Genomic DNA, 18,912 nt, shown 5'->3' on the forward strand with positions numbered 1-18,912 from the left:
TGAAACTGACAGCGTATTCACAGCAGCACTACAAAGCGACCCAAGCCTGGAGGCCCTCAGGCAACAAGCCTCTGAGTTCCTCGCAGATGGGGCCGCTTTCAAGGTGTACTGGGAAGGTGGGAGACTGTACAGCGAGTCTGTACAGCCCCCCCTACAGGTAAGCCGCAGGCGAATACCAAATGGCTTGTGGTCCCGAGCGCGTTCAGGGGACATGTGCTGAAATCCGCACATAATTCCCTGACAGGACACTCTGGTGTCCGCAAGACACTTGCCTGTATTCGGAAACAGTTCTATTGGCCCAGGATGAACAGGGATGTAGCAAACTACTGCAAAGCATGCACCGTCTGTCCGCAGCTGGGAAGGTCCAGGGACTCCAGCGGGGTTCCCTTAGGTCCACAGCCACTGCCCGTTGACATTAGTTCTGGCAGACGCCCCATCCGAGCGCAGTGGCGTAAACGCCCTGTCCGGAACGGTCCATGTCAGGTCAAGCCTGAGGGTAGCGGACCGCGACCTGTCCAGGTGAACCGAGCCGCAGGCTCCAATGGGTTTTCCCGCCGTGCCGGCAGCTCGAGACCCGTCAGCCAGGTTGGTCGACACAAGGTAGGCAGCCGACACCAGAACGCCAACGGGGAAATAGACCAGATATCGCAGGTTAGCGGCAACGAAACACATCTTGCTGATGCATGTCTATCTGCCTTTTCCCCAGGGGGTGCTGTCACGGAACAGCCGTGAGAAACGCGGGCGAATTGGAAGGAGCCGCGCAGTTCAATTTCTGATCGCTTTCTGGCTAAATTTGTGCAGCCATTACAGGAATCAGAAATTGACTTTCCTGTTTTTTTAAAGTACAAGTTTTTCTCCTCTGCCCCTGACTTAGATGCAGGATGTCTTTTGATGTGTTAATTAGCTTAGAATGTTTATCTTTCATTACCTCTCTAGTCACCAGCTGGGGACTCTATTCAGAGAAGGCTTCCCTCCCCAGCAGGGTGCTACTACAAACCTACTTTCCCCCCAGACTTCTTGGCACCGATGAATGGCCAATCTGAAAGCCGAGGTGGTATGATTTCCTGTCGGTATCCGAAAACCGAATATCGCACAGCTATGAAATTCATATAGTCTTATTCGGTAATATCTGGCCATCGTGCTGATATGAAATTCATTGTGATGGTCTGTCCAGTTATTGAGGTATGACCCTTCTCAAGAACTGGGTCCGCTGCCCTAGCCATGTCTGATGTCATATTAATCTGTATTTTCCGACAAGTATGAATCTGTTACCCCCCCCCCTAAATATAAACATACATATATCCAGGCACATCGCCTCTAGTTAGGACATTAAATAAATGTTTAGGGAAAGGGAGGTGCTGAAGGGGGTGCGGCTAGAAAACAGCAAAAATCAATTAACCCTCCGCACACTCACATGCAAATGCCCAAACAATTGCATTCACAGATTCACTCATCCAGGCACAACTGTTATCCCTACAGCTAAATTAAAAGCCAGGGTTTTAGTTCACAGAAGAATGCATTCTTATGCTTAATCACCTATACTGCGCAGAAGTACCCAGGTAAACATAGGTGTCCTAACTCTGGCCCTGTAACATGCATAGTGCAGACATGCAAACACATTCATTGCATCAAACCTATCAATGGACTAGGAGCACACATCCTACCTCTCCTGGGAAAGACAGTGCATCTTACCAATCGCACAAGGGAGCTAATGTTATGCGTCCATGTGCACCATGCGCATACACCAGCATAAGCTGTCTGCATGCTGACAAACATACAGGGGAAGTGGGGAGTGCACCGAATTGGACCCTAGCCACAGGGGTCAATGATAAGAATAAACATACATATATCCAGGCACATCGCCTCTAGTTAGGACATTAAATAAATTATTAGGGAAAGGGAGGTGCTGAAGGGGGTGCGGCTAGAAAACAGCAAAAATCTATTAACCCTCCGCACACTCACATGCAAATGCCCAAACAATTGCATTCACAGATTCACTCATCCAGGCACAACTGTTATCCCTACAGCTAAATTAAAAGCCAGGGTTTTAGTTCACAGAAGAATGCATTCTTATGCTTAATCACCTATACTGCGCAGACGTACCCAGGTAAACATAGGTGTCCTAACTCTGGCCCTGTAACATGCATAGTGCAGACATGCAAACACATTCATGTGAGTGTGCGGAGGGTTAATAGATTTTTGCTGTTTTCTAGCCGCACCCCCTTCAGCACCTCCCTTTCCCTAATAATTTATTTAATGTCCTAACTAGAGGCGATGTGCCTGGATATATGTATGTTTATTCTTATCATTGACCCCTGTGGCTAGGGTCCAATTCGGTGCACTCCCCCCTTCCCCTGTATGTTTGTCAGCATGCAGACAGCTTATGCTGGTGTATGCGCATGGTGCACATGGACGCATAACATTAGCTCCCTTGTGCGATTGGTAAGATGCACTGTCTTTCCCAGGAGAGGAAGTTAGGATGTGTGCTCCTAGTCCATTGATAGGTTTGATGCAATGAATGTGTTTGCATGTCTGCACTATGCATGTTACAGGGCCAGAGTTAGGACACCTATGTTTACCTGGGTACTTCTGCGCAGTATAGGTGATTAAGCATAAGAATGCATTCTTCTGTGAACTAAAACCCTGGCTTTTAATTTAGCTGTAGGGATAACAGTTGTGCCTGGATGAGTGAATCTGTGAATGCAATTGTTTGGGCATTTGCATGTGAGTGTGCGGAGGGTTAATAGATTCCCCCCCTAAATATAACGTGTATCGTTCATGAGTTACAGCATTTTATAAAGTTTAGCCCTAAAATCTCTGAGGGAATGAACTGTCATTGGTTGGTAATTCAGAGGGGGCTGGCATTGCCATACCCCCAAACCAGCTTCAGCAAAAGTATCTGCGAGGGGCCCTCCCCTCAGTCCTCATTCCATCTGTACAGAGCTGTCTGGTGCTAGCCAGAGGACACATGGCTAGCGGCCATCTTGATCGGCTATCTTGTCTAAACTGAACAAAGGACATTTTCCATATTGCTTGGATTTTAAATTTGCTGAACTGAACAAAAGGAACTCTACAAGTTTTCCCAGAACGGGCATATTTCCACAAACCCTAAGTATTTTCTCCCTTTTTTTTATTTCATACTGGCTATTACTGTTTTAGTAATTGTTGATTTTAATAATTGTCTGTATATATTAATTATATTGCTTTCAATAAACCGACGCTATCGTCAGTTGTTGTTCCAGCTACCCTATTATTCAGCATACACAGGAACTGAACTCAGATCTCTGAAAAGAAGCTACTATTGTTGATATCTAGACAGAATAGAGTGTGTTTAACCGTTTTATTTGCAGGACTAGTCAGTCAGCAGGCTCCTCTGTCCCATGGTAACAGAGGTGGTGGCAGTGATACCCTGAACTAGTGTGTAAAGTTGTATTTCCGTAACCCACAGGCTCCCTTCTGGTCGGGCTGCTGCCCAAATTTCTGTCGGTTTCTGCGCAAAGATCGCGACCAAAGCTTGCATGGTCTGTGTGCTGAAACCAATTGGAAGGCAATTTGCGGTCTGACCACTAGGGCTCCTGTGACACTCAAGTAAACTTTTTCATGTTTGTCATAATGGGGTGTTGTGTGTAGAATTCTGAAGAAAAAAATGAATTTAACCAATTTTGGAATAAGGTTGTGACATAACAAAATGTGGAAAAAGTGATGCGCTGTGAATACTTTTGGCTGCTCCAACAAACTAACCTTTTTTTTTTTTTTTTTTTTGCTGAGGTAAGTTACTCATACTTTTTTAGGGCAATTCCTTCCCAAGTTGGTTTCCGACCCCCTATGGGGGCGGTTATCAGTTCGGCTCGCTAAAGGTCTCCCCCCTATTTCATGAATACAACTACATTTTTTCAGTGGGTTTTGTTTGTTTGTAGAAAAAATAATCAGTTCAGTTAAATTAGATGTAAAGTACGCCTTAGGTGAGAAGGTTATGAATGCTGCCATATTTATTTCCTTTTTGAAGTGTATCCGACATACACTTTTACTTATTGCATAATTGTGTTCCTTTCATATAGTTTATAGGGCATTCCTCAAGCCAAATACTTTTTTTGTTTTTAATACTCTAATTCAGTATAAACTAAACAAGCCTCGCCCACAGCTTTTCAGAGTGCCTTGGCATTTTCAGACAGTAGCAAGGGCTTATGGGGGCTCAGTCTGGGCAGGAGGAGGGGGAGGTGTTGCTAGCCAGAGATTTCAGAGGCAGAGGGGAGGATGGGGAATTAGGTTTTCACAGGCTGAGGGCTGGAGATGCAGATCAGCTTGCCTGTGTGTAATGTTTACAAACAGAACATGGCCACTGTCATTGTATCACAGGAAGAAATAATCATTTTCTGTTGAAGCTGTTTGCAGCTAGATTTGCTGTGTAAACTGTGTAAATCTTAACTTTAGATAAGATATATAGACAATTTACTTGTTATAGTTTTTCAGTTCGGATCCGCTTTAAACAATACCAGTTGCCTGGCATCCTGCTGATTTTGTGTGAATCGCAGACCTAAAACAAGCATGATGCTAATTTAGTCAGACTTAGCACTTCATTCGGCATTCTTGTTTAGAGTCTATGGCTAGAAGTATTCGTGGCAGATTATCAGCAGGATAGCCAGACTATTTGTACGGTTTAACCACTTGAGTAACAGCAGACTCTGGCCTCTTACGCCACTCTCCTGTCTCTGAAGCCCACTTGTTCTGCTGTCGCTATGACAGCAGAGCTCCGTGAGCCAGTCGAGCAGATTTAATTGGCTCCTGACCCTGTGGTAACTGTGAGCCAATGTGATTGGCTTACAGTAATCACAAGGTCAGAAGCCAATGAAATTGGCTTCTGACCGACTCACAGAGCTCTGTCATACAGACAGCTGAGCAAGTGGGCTGCAGGGGCCTGGAGCGTGCAACGTGGTCATTGAAATCTACGCCCTGGCAGGAATTAGATTAGGAGTTGGCTACATCCAGAAAAGGTTAAAATGAAATAAACGTCATCCTCCATATTCCTAATACGTACAGAAATGAAGACTCACACCCAGAAGGTTAATGGTGAGTGCAACGGTCAGCCGATCAGAGCACCGACAAGCACACTTGTAGCAGTTCCAAAGACAACCAGCAATTCAATAGATGCCTGAAATTTTTTTTATTCATGAATGCACAATGATTCAAAAGTGACAGCCAATGGTATCTATTCAGCTAAAAGTCTCCAGTGAATCAATCACTCCATAAGGATAAAGTCTTTCCAAGGCTAGGTACAGCATGGCAGAAGCTAGTAATACAGCACGAATGCTAACACACCGTCATTTTTCTTTAACTCCTATATAATAAAACCCCGTGTCTCTGCGTCCTCCTGTATCCCTGTGTTTGTGCATTTTGCCCAGCGCACATACAAGGCACACGGGGGAACTTGGGACAGCAGGAGGACGGGTGCAAGGGAGGCGGCCATGGCCATTGTGGGGGGGGGGAGGGGTTTTGCAGCCAAGCCCTAGCGCCTGTTAGTAACTAGAAATAAGCCCAGTAGTTTACAAATAATATAGGGGTGTCTAATAATTGTGTGTCTAACAATAATGTAGGGGTGTCTAACAATTCAGTCGTCTCTGCCTGACCGTTCTCCAGTATGTGTCTGGGTGTTTGATATTGATAGCTCCTTTTTTTTTTTTTTCCTTTAATGCATTTTGCAGCTCTGAATGCAGCGATGGGGAATGGTCTACGTGTTTGCCCTCCTATTTCTCTGGTGACAAAGATCATTCCTCTAGTGATGAAAGCTGGGAGACGTTACCTGGAAAAGAAGAGCATGAGGTCCGGAGTAATAGCAGCAGTCTAGAAGAGGAAAACTCTGACTTTTGTTTTCAGGTTGAGTAAGTGTCTTTTACTTTTTTTGCAATAATCTGTTCCGTGCTGTTTTTTTTACCAGATAGCTCTGTTTCATTGCTCCAAACTAGTGAGAAGACTTACCGTATTTGTCGGAATATAAGGCACACTTTTTCTCCCCAAAAAATGGTGAGAAAAAGTCCCTGCGTCTTATATTCCAAAGGCAGGGAATCCCTGACTTAAAAACGCCCGCTGATACAAACCGCCTCTAAGTCGGGGACTCCCTGCCTTGTCCCCCTGTGTGGTCTGCCGGCATGTCTCCGCTCCCCCCCCCCCCCCCCCCCCCCCCGGTACAATAACCGCATAGCGACTCACCTCCCTATGTATTCCAGCGCTGTGTGGTCCTCTCCACCTCCTTGTCAGTGCTACCCCTGTAAAAGAATAGTTAGAGGCAGTGCGGCTCACCTTCCTCCAGCAGCGGCGATCTGCAGACATCTTGCATACCGCGCGGCTTTCCTTAGTGATGACTCATGTTAATGACTCATTGAGTCACGGGGAATGACTCATTGAATCATTAACGGGAGCCATCGCTAGGGGAAGCCGCGCGGTACGCAAGATGTCTGCAGATCGCCGCCGATGGAGGAAGGTGAGCCGCTCTGCCTCTATTCTTTTACAGGGGTAGCACTGACAAGGAGGTGGAGAGGACCACACCGCGCTGGAATACATAGGGAGGTGAGTCGCTATGCGGTTATTGTTACCCTAGGGAGGGGGCTGGAGTGGAGACATGGGGGGCAGGGCTGGAGTGGAGACATGGGGAGGGGCTGGGGGCTAGGGAGGACAACAGGGGGGCTAAATGGGACACAGACACACACAGGAGGGGACACAGGGACTAGAGGACACACGCACAGGACAGGAGGGTACACATGGGGTCTGGAGGACCACACAGGGGGGCAGGAGTGGACACGGGGACTGGAGGACCACACAGGGGGCCAGAAGGGGACACATAGTGAACATAGGACGACAATGAGGGAGAACATGTATAAGACGCTCCTAGAACATGGATGCACCAGGTTTAGTATATATATCATTTTTTTTCCCCGATTTTGGCCCTCTAAATCTAGATGCGTCTTATATTCCGGAGCGTCTTATATTCTGAAAAATACGGTACCACATTACTCATTGTTGTGATTAAAGTGTAAAGTGAAGTAAATCCATATACAGTAGTACAACTTTGATCTCATCTGACTGTGACACTTTTTTTTTCCATTTGCTCTGTCTTAATTGCTTTTTGGCAAAGCTCAATCTAGAATCCTTTTTTTCTTTCAATTCTCTCATACAAGTCATAATTGTGAAGCTTGATGGGCTGGCCTAATTTTTGAAGTACCAACCATATTCTACTTCATAATAATATACTTTACTATGCACATAGGATGCACCTAGGCATTGATAAAGCTTTTATTTTATGCTGAATTACTAATGATCACCAGTGGAAGCTAACTGTCCTGGTGTGCAATGGATTAGCTACACCTGATTAAGTTTAGAAGTCTTTCAGGGGAGATATTTTTGTCGTCTTCTGAACTGTTGCTATTATATATTTCACTTGTCTGTTATAGATTGCATTGAGTAAATACAGCTGGGAAAATTATTATAGTTTGCCGTGTGTCTTTTCAGATCAGGTCCGCAAATCAACAAAGGCCTCTATTCATAAAGCATTCCCGCATGCGGTAATGCTCAAAACAGCTGACTACCGACCATTTAGCAAAGTGTCCATTCATAAAAGCTGTTTCCGCATGAAAAGCTGACATTCCTGAGCAGTGCGGGAAATTACCGCCTTATGCTGTGATTATCTCAACACATGTCACTACATGTCAATTCATAAAGATTAGAGCAAGCGGAATTGGGACTGAGAATACCGGCTGTTTAGAAAAGGAGATAAGCATGCAGATAACAGCCAAGCTAATGGGGACAGACCTCCCAGGTAGCAGCAGTGAGAACAGAACAAAAAAGGCATTCCGGAATACCCAGGCTGTTTTTTTAACCCCTTGGGTAGGCCTGAACGATTTCAGGAAAGGATTGAATTGAACGATTTTTGTCAGAAATTGCGATTTCGATTCTGTACACGATTTTTGATATACAACGATGGATCAGATCGCTCCGACCATCCAGTCGCTCTCTACCTGGCGGGGGACAGTCTGCGACAATTACTATTACTGCGTGCCCCTCTCTGCCTGTCCCATGTGTGCTGCTGGTTGGGGAATGACAGTGACCGACGCTGAAAATGTCACCTCGCTGCTGCTGGCTGGACAGCTTTTACTAATCACCCAACCACTGCTTCACACAACTATTACACTCATCATCTCCCCTGAGCACTGATAGATTCCATGGGGAGTCACTGCTGTCATGTCAGACAGTACTGAGCTGTGTATAGATAGGAAGGCAGCTAGATATGTAGATATATGTGTGACAATCCAGCCCCGCGATCCCGTCGAGATCTGCTCCCGTTAGCGTACGCAGGAAGTACGGGCGCAGACGGACAACGAGACCGGTTGCTGGATCGTCAGAGGTAAGAAGAAAAGGGCGACAGAGCGTGCCAATCCCCTCTAATCTGCTCCCGTTAGCATACGCAGGAAGTACGGTGAACAGACTGACAATAAAGATTGGTCGCGCAGCTGCCGACAATATGTAATGGGACAAACATCCACCAATCCCGTATTACTAGGCCACTGTTGCCATGCAGGTCTCATGCACTAGAGACTGCTGGAGGCAAATTCACTGTGTGCGCAGTAAACGGTTAAGATTGGTTGGAGGTGCCCATACATGTACAATTCTGATTGTATATACAATCGGTAAACTAAAAATATCGATTTCGCGCTGGAAATCGGGTAAATAAAGTAGACTGCCACCACTCTCTCAAGTTCAGGGAGGAAAGAGACTCCCGCTATCATAATACGGTAGCCAGCCCAATCACGTTCAACACGCTCAAGTCACCGTTCGGGGGGTAGTCACTTCCGACGGCTTAAAGACTGTGAGCAATGTGACGTTAAAGAAAGGTTGCTGGGTCCCTATATGATGCAATCTCGAATTGTATTTACAATCGAGGAACGAAAGTTATCGATTTTGCACAGGAAATCTGGTACTAGCTAATCCTAGAAGGAAGAAACGGTTATTTACAACCTAGCTAGCAAATCAACAATCATAAGCAAATCATAAAACAATGCGGTAGTATGACTGACTCTTCAGAGGGCAGATTCGTTATAGCAGCAATCAGATGACCAGAACAGGCACACAACTGAATGATAAAATCGTTAGTTTATTTCTAAACTACATACACACAGCTTATTTTAGAACAGATTGATTGGACAGAGAGAAGAGAGGAAGAGAAACAGAATGTCTGAATATACAGTTTAAATACCGTTATTGGTAGTCCATGCGGCAATCGCAAGTCTTTGGCGAAAGTCCCAAAATGGCGGTTGCCATGCGGCCAACAGGCCTTTGTTAGAAAGCTCAAAGATGGAGGTTGGCCCGTGTCCCTGCGGGCTGCCAGGATGTTACTAGGCATCAGATTGAAGGTAAAGGACACTGGACTTTTGGATCATGTCAGTTTTGTTCCTCACTGTAGGTGGGAGGAGTTATGACACATACAAGTCCAGCCTTGCAATTTGAATAAGGCAATGCCCCTTTAGGCAGGGAGAGGTTTTGGGCCAATTCATATTTTGCCCGCTCTCAGCATGCCCATAGGTAATATCAAGAACCCGAATGAATATTCACAATCAGCGTAAGTGTGTGAATCTGCTAATACCAAACACGAGGAGTCGGGATCGCTAATAGCACCGTCCCCCCCTTTCACCTTACTGGCACTGGTTCCGAAAGATCCAGAGGGCTGAAAATCTCTCAGGACCAGTGTCATGTGGAATCTAATAAACTCCGTGAATTTGAGGGAACTGCGATCTTGGGAACACCAGAAATATTACCAAATTGTGCCTATTTATTAAATACAGTTTCTACAGTTTGGTTGAATCTTTGGGTGCCCAGATGGCGTGATAAGGATCATTCCTGTCTCCTTTCAACTCAGGCCACAAGGCAGCTAGGTGTCGGACTCCTGGTGGGTCGGTGCCGATCAGGCTGGAGAAAGCTACAATTTATGAGCTTCTGTCAACTGATATCTACCCTTCACCTGATGGATGAGGTCATAAACACCTCAGGGGGTCCCCTGTGCTGGCAGAGAATCTTTTCAACAGGAGGCTAATTAACTGACCATGAAAAGATTTCTCCAGCCCTTTGGTGAAGGGGAAAAAAAGTGTATTTAAACCAAAAACTGTCAGTTTGGGTGGTTTGCGAAGAACTAGCGTTGGTAACTCCATGACGCATTCGATATGTCATATCGACGGCGTCACAATATGTATATAATTTATACCCCTACCTCTACATAATATATCTAGCTGCCTTCTTATCTATACACTGCTCAGTACTGTGTGACATGACAGCAGTGACTCCCCATGTAACCTATCAGTGCTCAGGGGAGATGAGTGTAATAGTTGTGTGAAGCAGTGGTTGGGTGATTAGTAGAAGCTGTCCAGCCAGCAGCAGCGAGGTGACATTTTCAGCGTCGGTCACTGTCATTCCCCAACCAGCAGCACACATGGGACAGGCAGAGAGGGGCACGCAGTAATAATAATTGTCACAGACTGTCCCCCGCCAGGTAGAGAGTGGACAGAAGTTTGAGTTAATTACTGTGTTAATGGCTCCCTGGGCAGCGCCGCGTCTCCGAATCTTTTCATCTTCCGGGGGTAGGGGCGGGACCAGCCTTCCTTCCCCCGTCTTCCCATTCACCAGCCTGGCTGAGTGTCATCCTGAGAGGGGAGGGTGCATGGTCCTCCTCTCCAGCGCCTACAGGGGAAAGTTTCTGTTTTGTTTACACACTGAGGAGGGAGCAGAGTAATGTATCGGGCAGAGAAAACCGCGGCAAAACCGCAGCTCTGACGATCTCAAGATCGTCTTACCCTTGATCACGATTTTCGGTTTAGAACCGAAAATCGTTCAGCCCTACCCTTGGGTACCTGTTTTCAGATAAATTTCACATCAGAAAGCCTGCATGTGTAACATTTCTTGAAGTTCTTCTAAGCTGCGGCAATTAAATAGATTGTTTAGAAAGACTATTAGACAAATTCAGGGCAAGGAGAGGCAGTTTAAAAAAAAAATGCACATCTAAAGGGAAGTTGGGGCTGCCTCCTTTATAGTAACTCTGTCTGTGCACAGAGAAAATGTATCGACTCAGGCAGCACCACTAGTTTAGTGCGGGAATTCCCCGACTTTTTATCGCAAGTGTAAACTCTTTTATGAATTGGCACACAAAAGTCTAAAATAGCGGTGCAGTGTTTTCCCTCCAAGATTTTTTTTTTAGAGCCCAAAAATGTGATTAATTTTGAGGGGGTTGATTCTTTTGGAACTGATGTTTGTGTTTGGAACTGGTACTTTTGTCAGTAAGCAGCTCCAAGGGTTTATGGGAACCAAATTCCAAATGTATATGGAAATTCTGTTTAGATTATTGCCTTGGGATTTTTGAATACGCTTGTTTTGGAACTGCTTACTAAACAAGTAGAGGCCACATTGAATGAGCTCCAGTTCCACATTGAGAAGAGCAGTTCCTCCAAAATGTTGTTGTGCTTTAACTTTCTATCGTGCTTGTAACCGTGTGGTTTTAGTTCCTTTTTTATGTTTAGTGCTATAAATGGACATTTTGAACTGTACTTTCAAAAATAAGTCTTATTTTGATTGCTAAGATCGTATCATTTTGATTGTTCCTTAGTTGATATTAAGAGACTGAACATCATACATGAGAATGTAGAGACTAATAGGCATGTTAAGGATCATGAGATGATCAAAAAGATTCCTCCGCATACCTTCCATAAAGTAAAACCAGTCCTTTTTATTAAATAATCGTAGAAAAAATAGCAAAATAGAACAGCATGCAAGCTGACGCGTTTCTGACCCTACCAGGCCCTTAATCGTAGCTGTTATGTCACATCACAAGTGGTCTTAAATACCTAGAGACCACACATCCCCTATCCACTACACCTACACAGGTGACTAAATGTTTGAAGGGAAATGTCCCTGGTGGAAGAGGAGTGGACTCCAGCGTATTGTACAAATACATACATATACATAAAATACATCTAAAATAACAACAATGTAGTAGGGCCAACCTACTAGTTCTAAATTGATACAATCTCCAAAACAAACGCAAAGGGAGTGAGGGGGAAAGGGAAAAGGGGGGAAAAAGGGAGGGGGGGGACAGGGCTAATATTCGTTAGAAACCCCGACCCACTTCACGCACTTCGCAATTACCCCACCTAACTCATCCCCCAAAAAATGAACAAAATGCAGTCAGAGCCAATGGTAAGGCAAGACACTTATTAAAGTATGTAGCAAGTACCAGAGAGACCTATCCTCGGACAACCCACTAGATCCCCAAAAGGAGTTCACTCAAACAGATTCACATCCCATCTGTAATTCAGCCCCTTAGGTTCTCTAGTGCCCAAATTAAAAGTCCATCTCACTTCCTGTTCTAGCAGTTTATTTTCAAAATCCCCACCTCTGCAAGTAAACCCTCTCTAATACCTGAAAAGAAAAATGAGTAGATCCCCACCATGACAAGCTTGGAAATGTTTAGTGACATCAGTGGGGTTCAAACAGTTGACGTTGGCAGCACCACAATAATCTACAATCCTGGCCCTCAACGGCCTTGTGGTACATCCAACCTACTGTTTTCTACATGCATTACTATTGACAAGGTACACTATAACCTTAGTACTGCAGTTAATATATTGTTTCACATTAAAAGCTCTTCCATTACTAAAGGAAACAGCGGCACTTCCTGTGGAGTGCACCCTACAATATACGCAGGTTCTCACCCCACATTTATAAGATCCCTGGTACCTCAACCATGTTGCCCCGTGGCCAGGGTTTGGATCCTCATATAGACTGGGGGACAGTACAACCCCCAGTGTGGGTGCTCGTTTACTAACAAACTTACAATTACCTTCCATTATTGGCGATATCTGTGGGTCTGCCAATAGAATTGTCAAATGGGTTTTCAGGAGTGTAATTGCCACTGCAAGACTTGCAGTGAGTCGTGGTGGTGACCCTACCAAAGGAGCCCTCCAGTTGAAGATCCAGAAACACCATGGAAGTGGGATGAATAGAGGAAGTAAAATGGAGATTAATGTTATTATGGTTCAAATAAGAACTGGTCAAACTCTGTAACCTGACCTGTCCAAATTGGCACCAAATCATCGATATAGCAACCATGCCATAACATATGTCTTGAAAACGTATTCTCGTCCGAAAAAAGTTTGGTTTCTTCCCAAAACCCAAGATACAAATTAGCTAATGAGGGTGAAAAACGGGCCCCCATTGAGGCTCCCAGCTTCTGCAAAAAAAATTCCCCAATGAACAAAAAATAATTGTGACAAAACAAACGACATTGCCGCCACAATGAAATATTTCAAGTCCCGACTATAGTCGCTATAACGAACCAGGTGGTATTGTAGTGCTTCCAAAGTAACATTGTGTACCAAACTAGAGTACAAAGCCCATATGTCCAAGGTGGCCCAATTAAAATCGGACTCCCACTTCACTCCCTCTAGTTGTTGGAGCACTAGCTTAGTGTCCCTCAAGAACCCCGGAAGTCTCTGAACTAGAGGCTGCAAATGTCTATCCAACCACTCCCCAAGGCGCTCAGTGAGGGAACCTATGCCAGCTACTATAGGTCGGCCCAATGCAGGACCCTTCTTATGCACCTTGGGAAGACGGTGAAACACAGCCACCTTAGGCTTGAAGACTGTCAGGGAATCTGCAATTCTGGTATCAATTACACCCAGGGACACCCCGTGTGCTATCAACCTGTCATACTCCTGTTTAAATTTGGACGTGGGGTCAGTGGACAGCTTCCGATATGTTTCTTGGTCAGAGAGTTGACGTAAGGTCTCCTGTCTGTAATTCCCAGATTTGAGGACCACAACCGCCCCCCCCCCTCTCCCCCAATCAGCATTCCTAATAACTATATCCTTGTTAGCCTTAAGGGAAGCAATTGCAGCCCTTTCCCCTGGGGACACATTCTGGGGCTTTCGTGACCTGCACTCGTCACCAAGACGTGTCAGGTCCCTCTCCACCATTTCCTGAAAAATCTCAACCGGACGCTTGCGGGCCTGTACCGGGTAAAATGACTTATTAGTAAACCTTGGTAAGCAAATGTCTTTACTGCGTACCAAACCGTCAAATTCTGCCTGCAATTGGTCCAATTGAAGACCAATTAGCAGGTCCTTAAGTGAGGAAGCTGCCAGGCACTTCGACCTCCTCCGGTGGACATGAACAGGCCCCACTGTCTCCACAATCAATTTTGGAGAAATTATTCTTAAGCATAATGCTGCGTGTGAACCTGTTCACGTCCACTAATGTACCAAAGAGGTCAAAGTGCCTGGCGGTAGCAAAGGACAGACCGCCTGACAAAACTGAGAACTCACAATCATTAAGGACATGATTGGACAGATTGGTTATTTCTTCTTTCTGTCCCTCTGTGGGTATCGCCTTTGGTCCCCGCCCACGTGATCTCCTCCCTGCCCTTCTGGTCCCCCTTCGGCCTGCCTGACTTTTTCTTTGTGTTGTTTCACCTTTGGAAGTCGGTAATATGATATTCTGTCCCTGTCCACCCCTAAAGGGGCAGCCAGCGTGCCGTTTCGGCTAGAAGCCTCATCTCCCGAGAAGACAGACGCAGCTGCCGATCGCCGAAATGCCCGAGGCATCCGATGCAGCGTCTGACGCTTCGGGAGAACTAGATCTGGTGGACCACCTCCCCCACTCGTAAACCGTTTCGGTCTTATAGTCCTCCAGGTCTCTCTGGTACTTAATTTTCTTAATTTCCATAATGGATTGCTCCAGTCTCGCTACACTCTCCTTTGTTCATTTGTTCAGTTCATCATAAGGTTCAGTAGACCCAAAGTTCTTATCTGAGATTTTCAACTCAATGTCCAATAATTTTTGTTCCTCATAACTAATATTAAATCTCATGAGACTAATTGAACATTCAGTGAGTATCTCATTCCACTCAATTACAAACTTTTGAGAGAAGACTGTGGTAGTTATCTTCTTAATCCGCAGGCCCCTGGGAACCCTACCATCATTAACATATTGTTTCAGACTAGTCCGATCCCACCAAAGCTTTGTCTCATCCTGCATTACAGTCTCCAATTGCTTAAACGAGAGTTTTTTTAGATTGACATCACTCAAAACCTGTTTAGCTTCATTAGTGTTTGAAAATACAGATGCGAATTTGCTAAGACGCTCTTGAGTCCCCTCCAGAGGATACTCCATACTTCCCTCCCCATCGTCATCACTCCTATTTTCCGCATCCGCAGAATTGGAGAAATCTGCAGACACTGTCCCAAAACCCCCAAGGTTGGCCCCACTTTCAGATGCCATTCTATCAACTATTGGAACTACACAATAATAAATAACCAATAATTATAATAAAGACATATAATTAATAAAGCTATAAATTGCATATGAATCAGTCCCTAAATTCGTCCAGACCCTACCATGGATTAACCCAAAATTTCTACAAGCTAAAGCCTTAGCATAGATTCTACATTATACTGCCAAGGTCCCAAAAATAGTGCCGGCCATATCAAACCTGAACACGGGTACATGTATATAAGACATTTGTAGGCAGATACTATTCAGTTGTTGCATATATCAGCTAGAAAGTCATATTAGGCAGTTCTTTCTCCGCTGTGAAAAATGTCCATGAGCTCATACTGTCATTTCACACATATAAATAATGATCAAAATAGAGAGACAAGTGTGTTAAGCCACTGAGCACTACACGAAAAGTCACACGTTGAATATAATTTGACAGGACTAACCTGATGTGACACAGTTGTAACATATGTGCACAGGATCAGGGAAGTTCTAATGAAATAGGTACGGCCTGTCCCTAGGCGGCTCAGACACACTTTAGTCACTCAAAGATGGACAAATACTCACGAGCCTGTGGCCCCAGCAGGGGAGTAATGCAGCAGAATGTCCGTATCCCGCCAATGCTAATAATACTTCAGCGTACACGCCGTTATGGCCGCACTATGCAGATCCACCAGGACGCATTAGACAGCAGTAGCTGAGATCACCAGAGCGTAGCATCCAATAGGAGATCGGATTACTTTCTTCCTTCCGCTCCGGCATCCACTAGCAAGCCAGAACACACTCATGCCCGGACACAGTGACCAAGGCCACTCCTCCGGTTCAGACGCTCATGCCACTCCACGTGGGGCTCGCGGCAGCGGGGACTCCGCAGCATAAGACACACGGACACCGCACCCCCGGACCAGAGACAGGCAGACAATCCTCAGCAAGGTCAGCAGTGAAAGTAACTGTAGTAGAATAGACTCACAGCTGGCATTTCGCAGGGACTAGATAGCTTAATGACAGCCCCTTACGTTGTAGCAATCAGCGGCCTCCACGTTCTCCATCGAGCATAGCCATGTCAGTCCAATGTGTGTGCCCCTGGGAGTCCAAATCTGGAGGTATTAATGCAGACGGCCCATTCAACAAAACCAGCATGGCAGGGATAGACCAACGTGGCACTGATGGAAGTACACAAAAATATATGAGGCACTTTGGGTGTGAGGGAGCTCAGTCACAGGCAGCTGACACATATGTATCACAGAACAACAAAAAGTGACAGCTCTACCTCCCCCATATATATGTGGCGTGTACCGTGCAGAAGGGTGCTGGAGCAAGGGCAGCCAGCCCTGAGGCAGTAGAGATGATCAAAAAGATTCCTCCGCACACCTTCCATAAAGTAAAACCAGTCCTTTTTATTAAATCATTGTAGAAAGGTTTAAAGAGGAACTTCAGCTTAAACAAACATATTGTCATTAAGTTACATTAGTTATGCTAATTAAAATAAATAGGTAATATAATCTCTTACCCACCCTGTTTTAAAAGAGCAGGCAAATGTTTGATTTCATGAGGGCAGCCATCTTTTTGGTTGAAAGGTGACAGGGAGCATGAGACACAGTTCCAACTGTCCTGTGTGCTGATCACCCCTCCCAGTTGCTAGGCAAAATAACATAGGAAATCCCATCATGCTTTGCACCGCATCAGTTCTGATGCTTTGAAACTGTTAAAGAAACACCAAGCCTTTTCAGTTCTGCTGAGTAGATTTTTAGTCCGGAGGTTCACTTTAAGGATAATATCAAACCTAAAATTAAAGCTGTTGAAAGTGTTGGATCGCAAACAAGATTAGAACATTTTGTTGCAGGGGGCAACCGGAAGGCGATTTTATATAGAAAGTTAGATATTTTCTTCTAATAGCCTTGCACAAACGTGTGTGGGTTTGGAGGTTTTGACTGTACAGGAAACGGTCAGTGACCATGAAAAATGGTCCTGGTTCCTGGTTCATGGTGAGCTAGCTCTGAAGGCTTTTACTGAGGTTCAGCAAATACGAATCCATGATCTTTGTTTTTGGTTGTTCAAGTTAATTTTTCACGCACTGTTGTTTAAACTGTACAATGCTGCTGGCCTTATGCGGTGCAGATTTAATTAAGAGATGCTGCTAATGAAATTAAGTTTTGTAAAGATCCTGCTGTCCCAGTTTCTTCTTCCCTTTCTGACTGGGGAATTATTTGATTTGGAAACCTGTGGATGGCCTGGATCCTCATGTACGTTCTGCATGCTATACAAGATGGGCTCAGCTTTCCCGAGTTTAACATAAACCTGTGTCAGATTTGACACACTGCCCAGTATTTCGAGGTAGCATTCTGTGAAGTGTTACCATGCTCTCTGAAGCGCTCCTTTTTAATAGAAAAAGATAGTCTGCATTGCCACATATCTCTGTACAGGCTGTACGGTCTGGTAGAGAAATACAAGGCAGGAAACCGTAGCTACAAACTCCGGCTGCTCACTTGACATCAGCTTCTGTATTGGAACACAGACCAGCTTGCAGTCAGGAGAGAAATGTGATAAACCCTCTAACTGCGATCATCTGCCTGCCTGACTATAAGCCAGCCTCTGCTCCTGTGCAGAGATTCATATTTAATGAGCAGGAAGACAGCATGGCTGTGGTCACAAATCTGATTGTATTCCTGTGTTGGGAAGTGCAGACTGTGTCAGCACCTGTGGCAAAGTCCTGCAGATTTATTTTACTAAATGGTCAATGCACGGAGTGTGCTAAGGCTAAATAGAATCTAGCCTTACCCTTAAAGTGAAGCTGAGGTGAAAATAAACTGATGAGATAAACCATTATATTTATCCCCCCTACTCCTAAAAATGACTTTTTAAATTATGTTTTCTTTTTTATTTAACCATTTCGGGACCGGCCGCCCAACCCCTTAGGGACCAGGGCAATTTGCATGGGGGTGTCGGATGGCCGGATTCGGTCTGTGGCTGGCTGGGCATGGTGTCCCGCGTGGAGGAAGGTTTCACCCCTGTAGCTGGCAGTTTTCACTCACCTTCCAGGCTCCAGCGATGAGCCGCAGTAGCCACCTCTTCTCCAGCCACCATCTCCGCTCCAAATGACGCTCAGGTCGGGTCGCGGCTTGATGACGTCATCAAGCCGGGACCTGGCGCAGACGTCAGACGGAGTAGAGATGCCGGCCAGAGCGGAGCGCCGACCGTCGCTGGAACAGCAGGGAGGTGAGTGGATCCTCTTCTTTTCCCCCCTGCCGCCGGCGCGGTCAAAGTGATCACTACGATCTGACAGCGATCGTAGTGATCACGTGATCAGCAGCCATACGCGATGGCTGCTGATCACTGAGGGGAGATGCCAGCTGTCATATGACAGCTTAATCTCCCCTCTCGGGTGCGCACGATCGCGTCGGGACGGTTCTTTAGCGCGGACATTGAATCAACGTCCAGTCAGAACGGTAGCACCACCTGCTGGACGTTGATTCAACGTACCTGGTCCCCAAAAGGTTAAACACGTAGATTGAATGTTTTACAGTCTCTAATCATTGGCAGCCTATTAAGTGTCCCAGATTTGGAAAAAGGTCAATAGTGTATGTATTGTATCTCTCCCTGCCCTCAGAT

General features: G+C 45.5%; 1 protein-coding gene across 2 annotated transcripts in view; it reads left to right on the forward strand.

Moving 5' to 3' along the window:
* Positions 1-18,912, forward strand: part of PJA2 (praja ring finger ubiquitin ligase 2) — an 88,543-nt gene that overhangs the window by 24,433 nt on the left and 45,198 nt on the right. For both annotated transcript variants that reach the window (XM_068247394.1, XM_068247402.1), the window contains exon 4: positions 5,700-5,876. In XM_068247394.1, coding sequence (XP_068103495.1) covers positions 5,700-5,876 — 177 coding nt within the window. The remainder of the gene's footprint in view (positions 1-5,699; positions 5,877-18,912) is intronic.

Source organism: Hyperolius riggenbachi, chromosome 1 (assembly GCF_040937935.1).
Source record: "Hyperolius riggenbachi isolate aHypRig1 chromosome 1, aHypRig1.pri, whole genome shotgun sequence".
Taxonomy (NCBI): Eukaryota; Metazoa; Chordata; class Amphibia; order Anura; family Hyperoliidae; genus Hyperolius; species Hyperolius riggenbachi.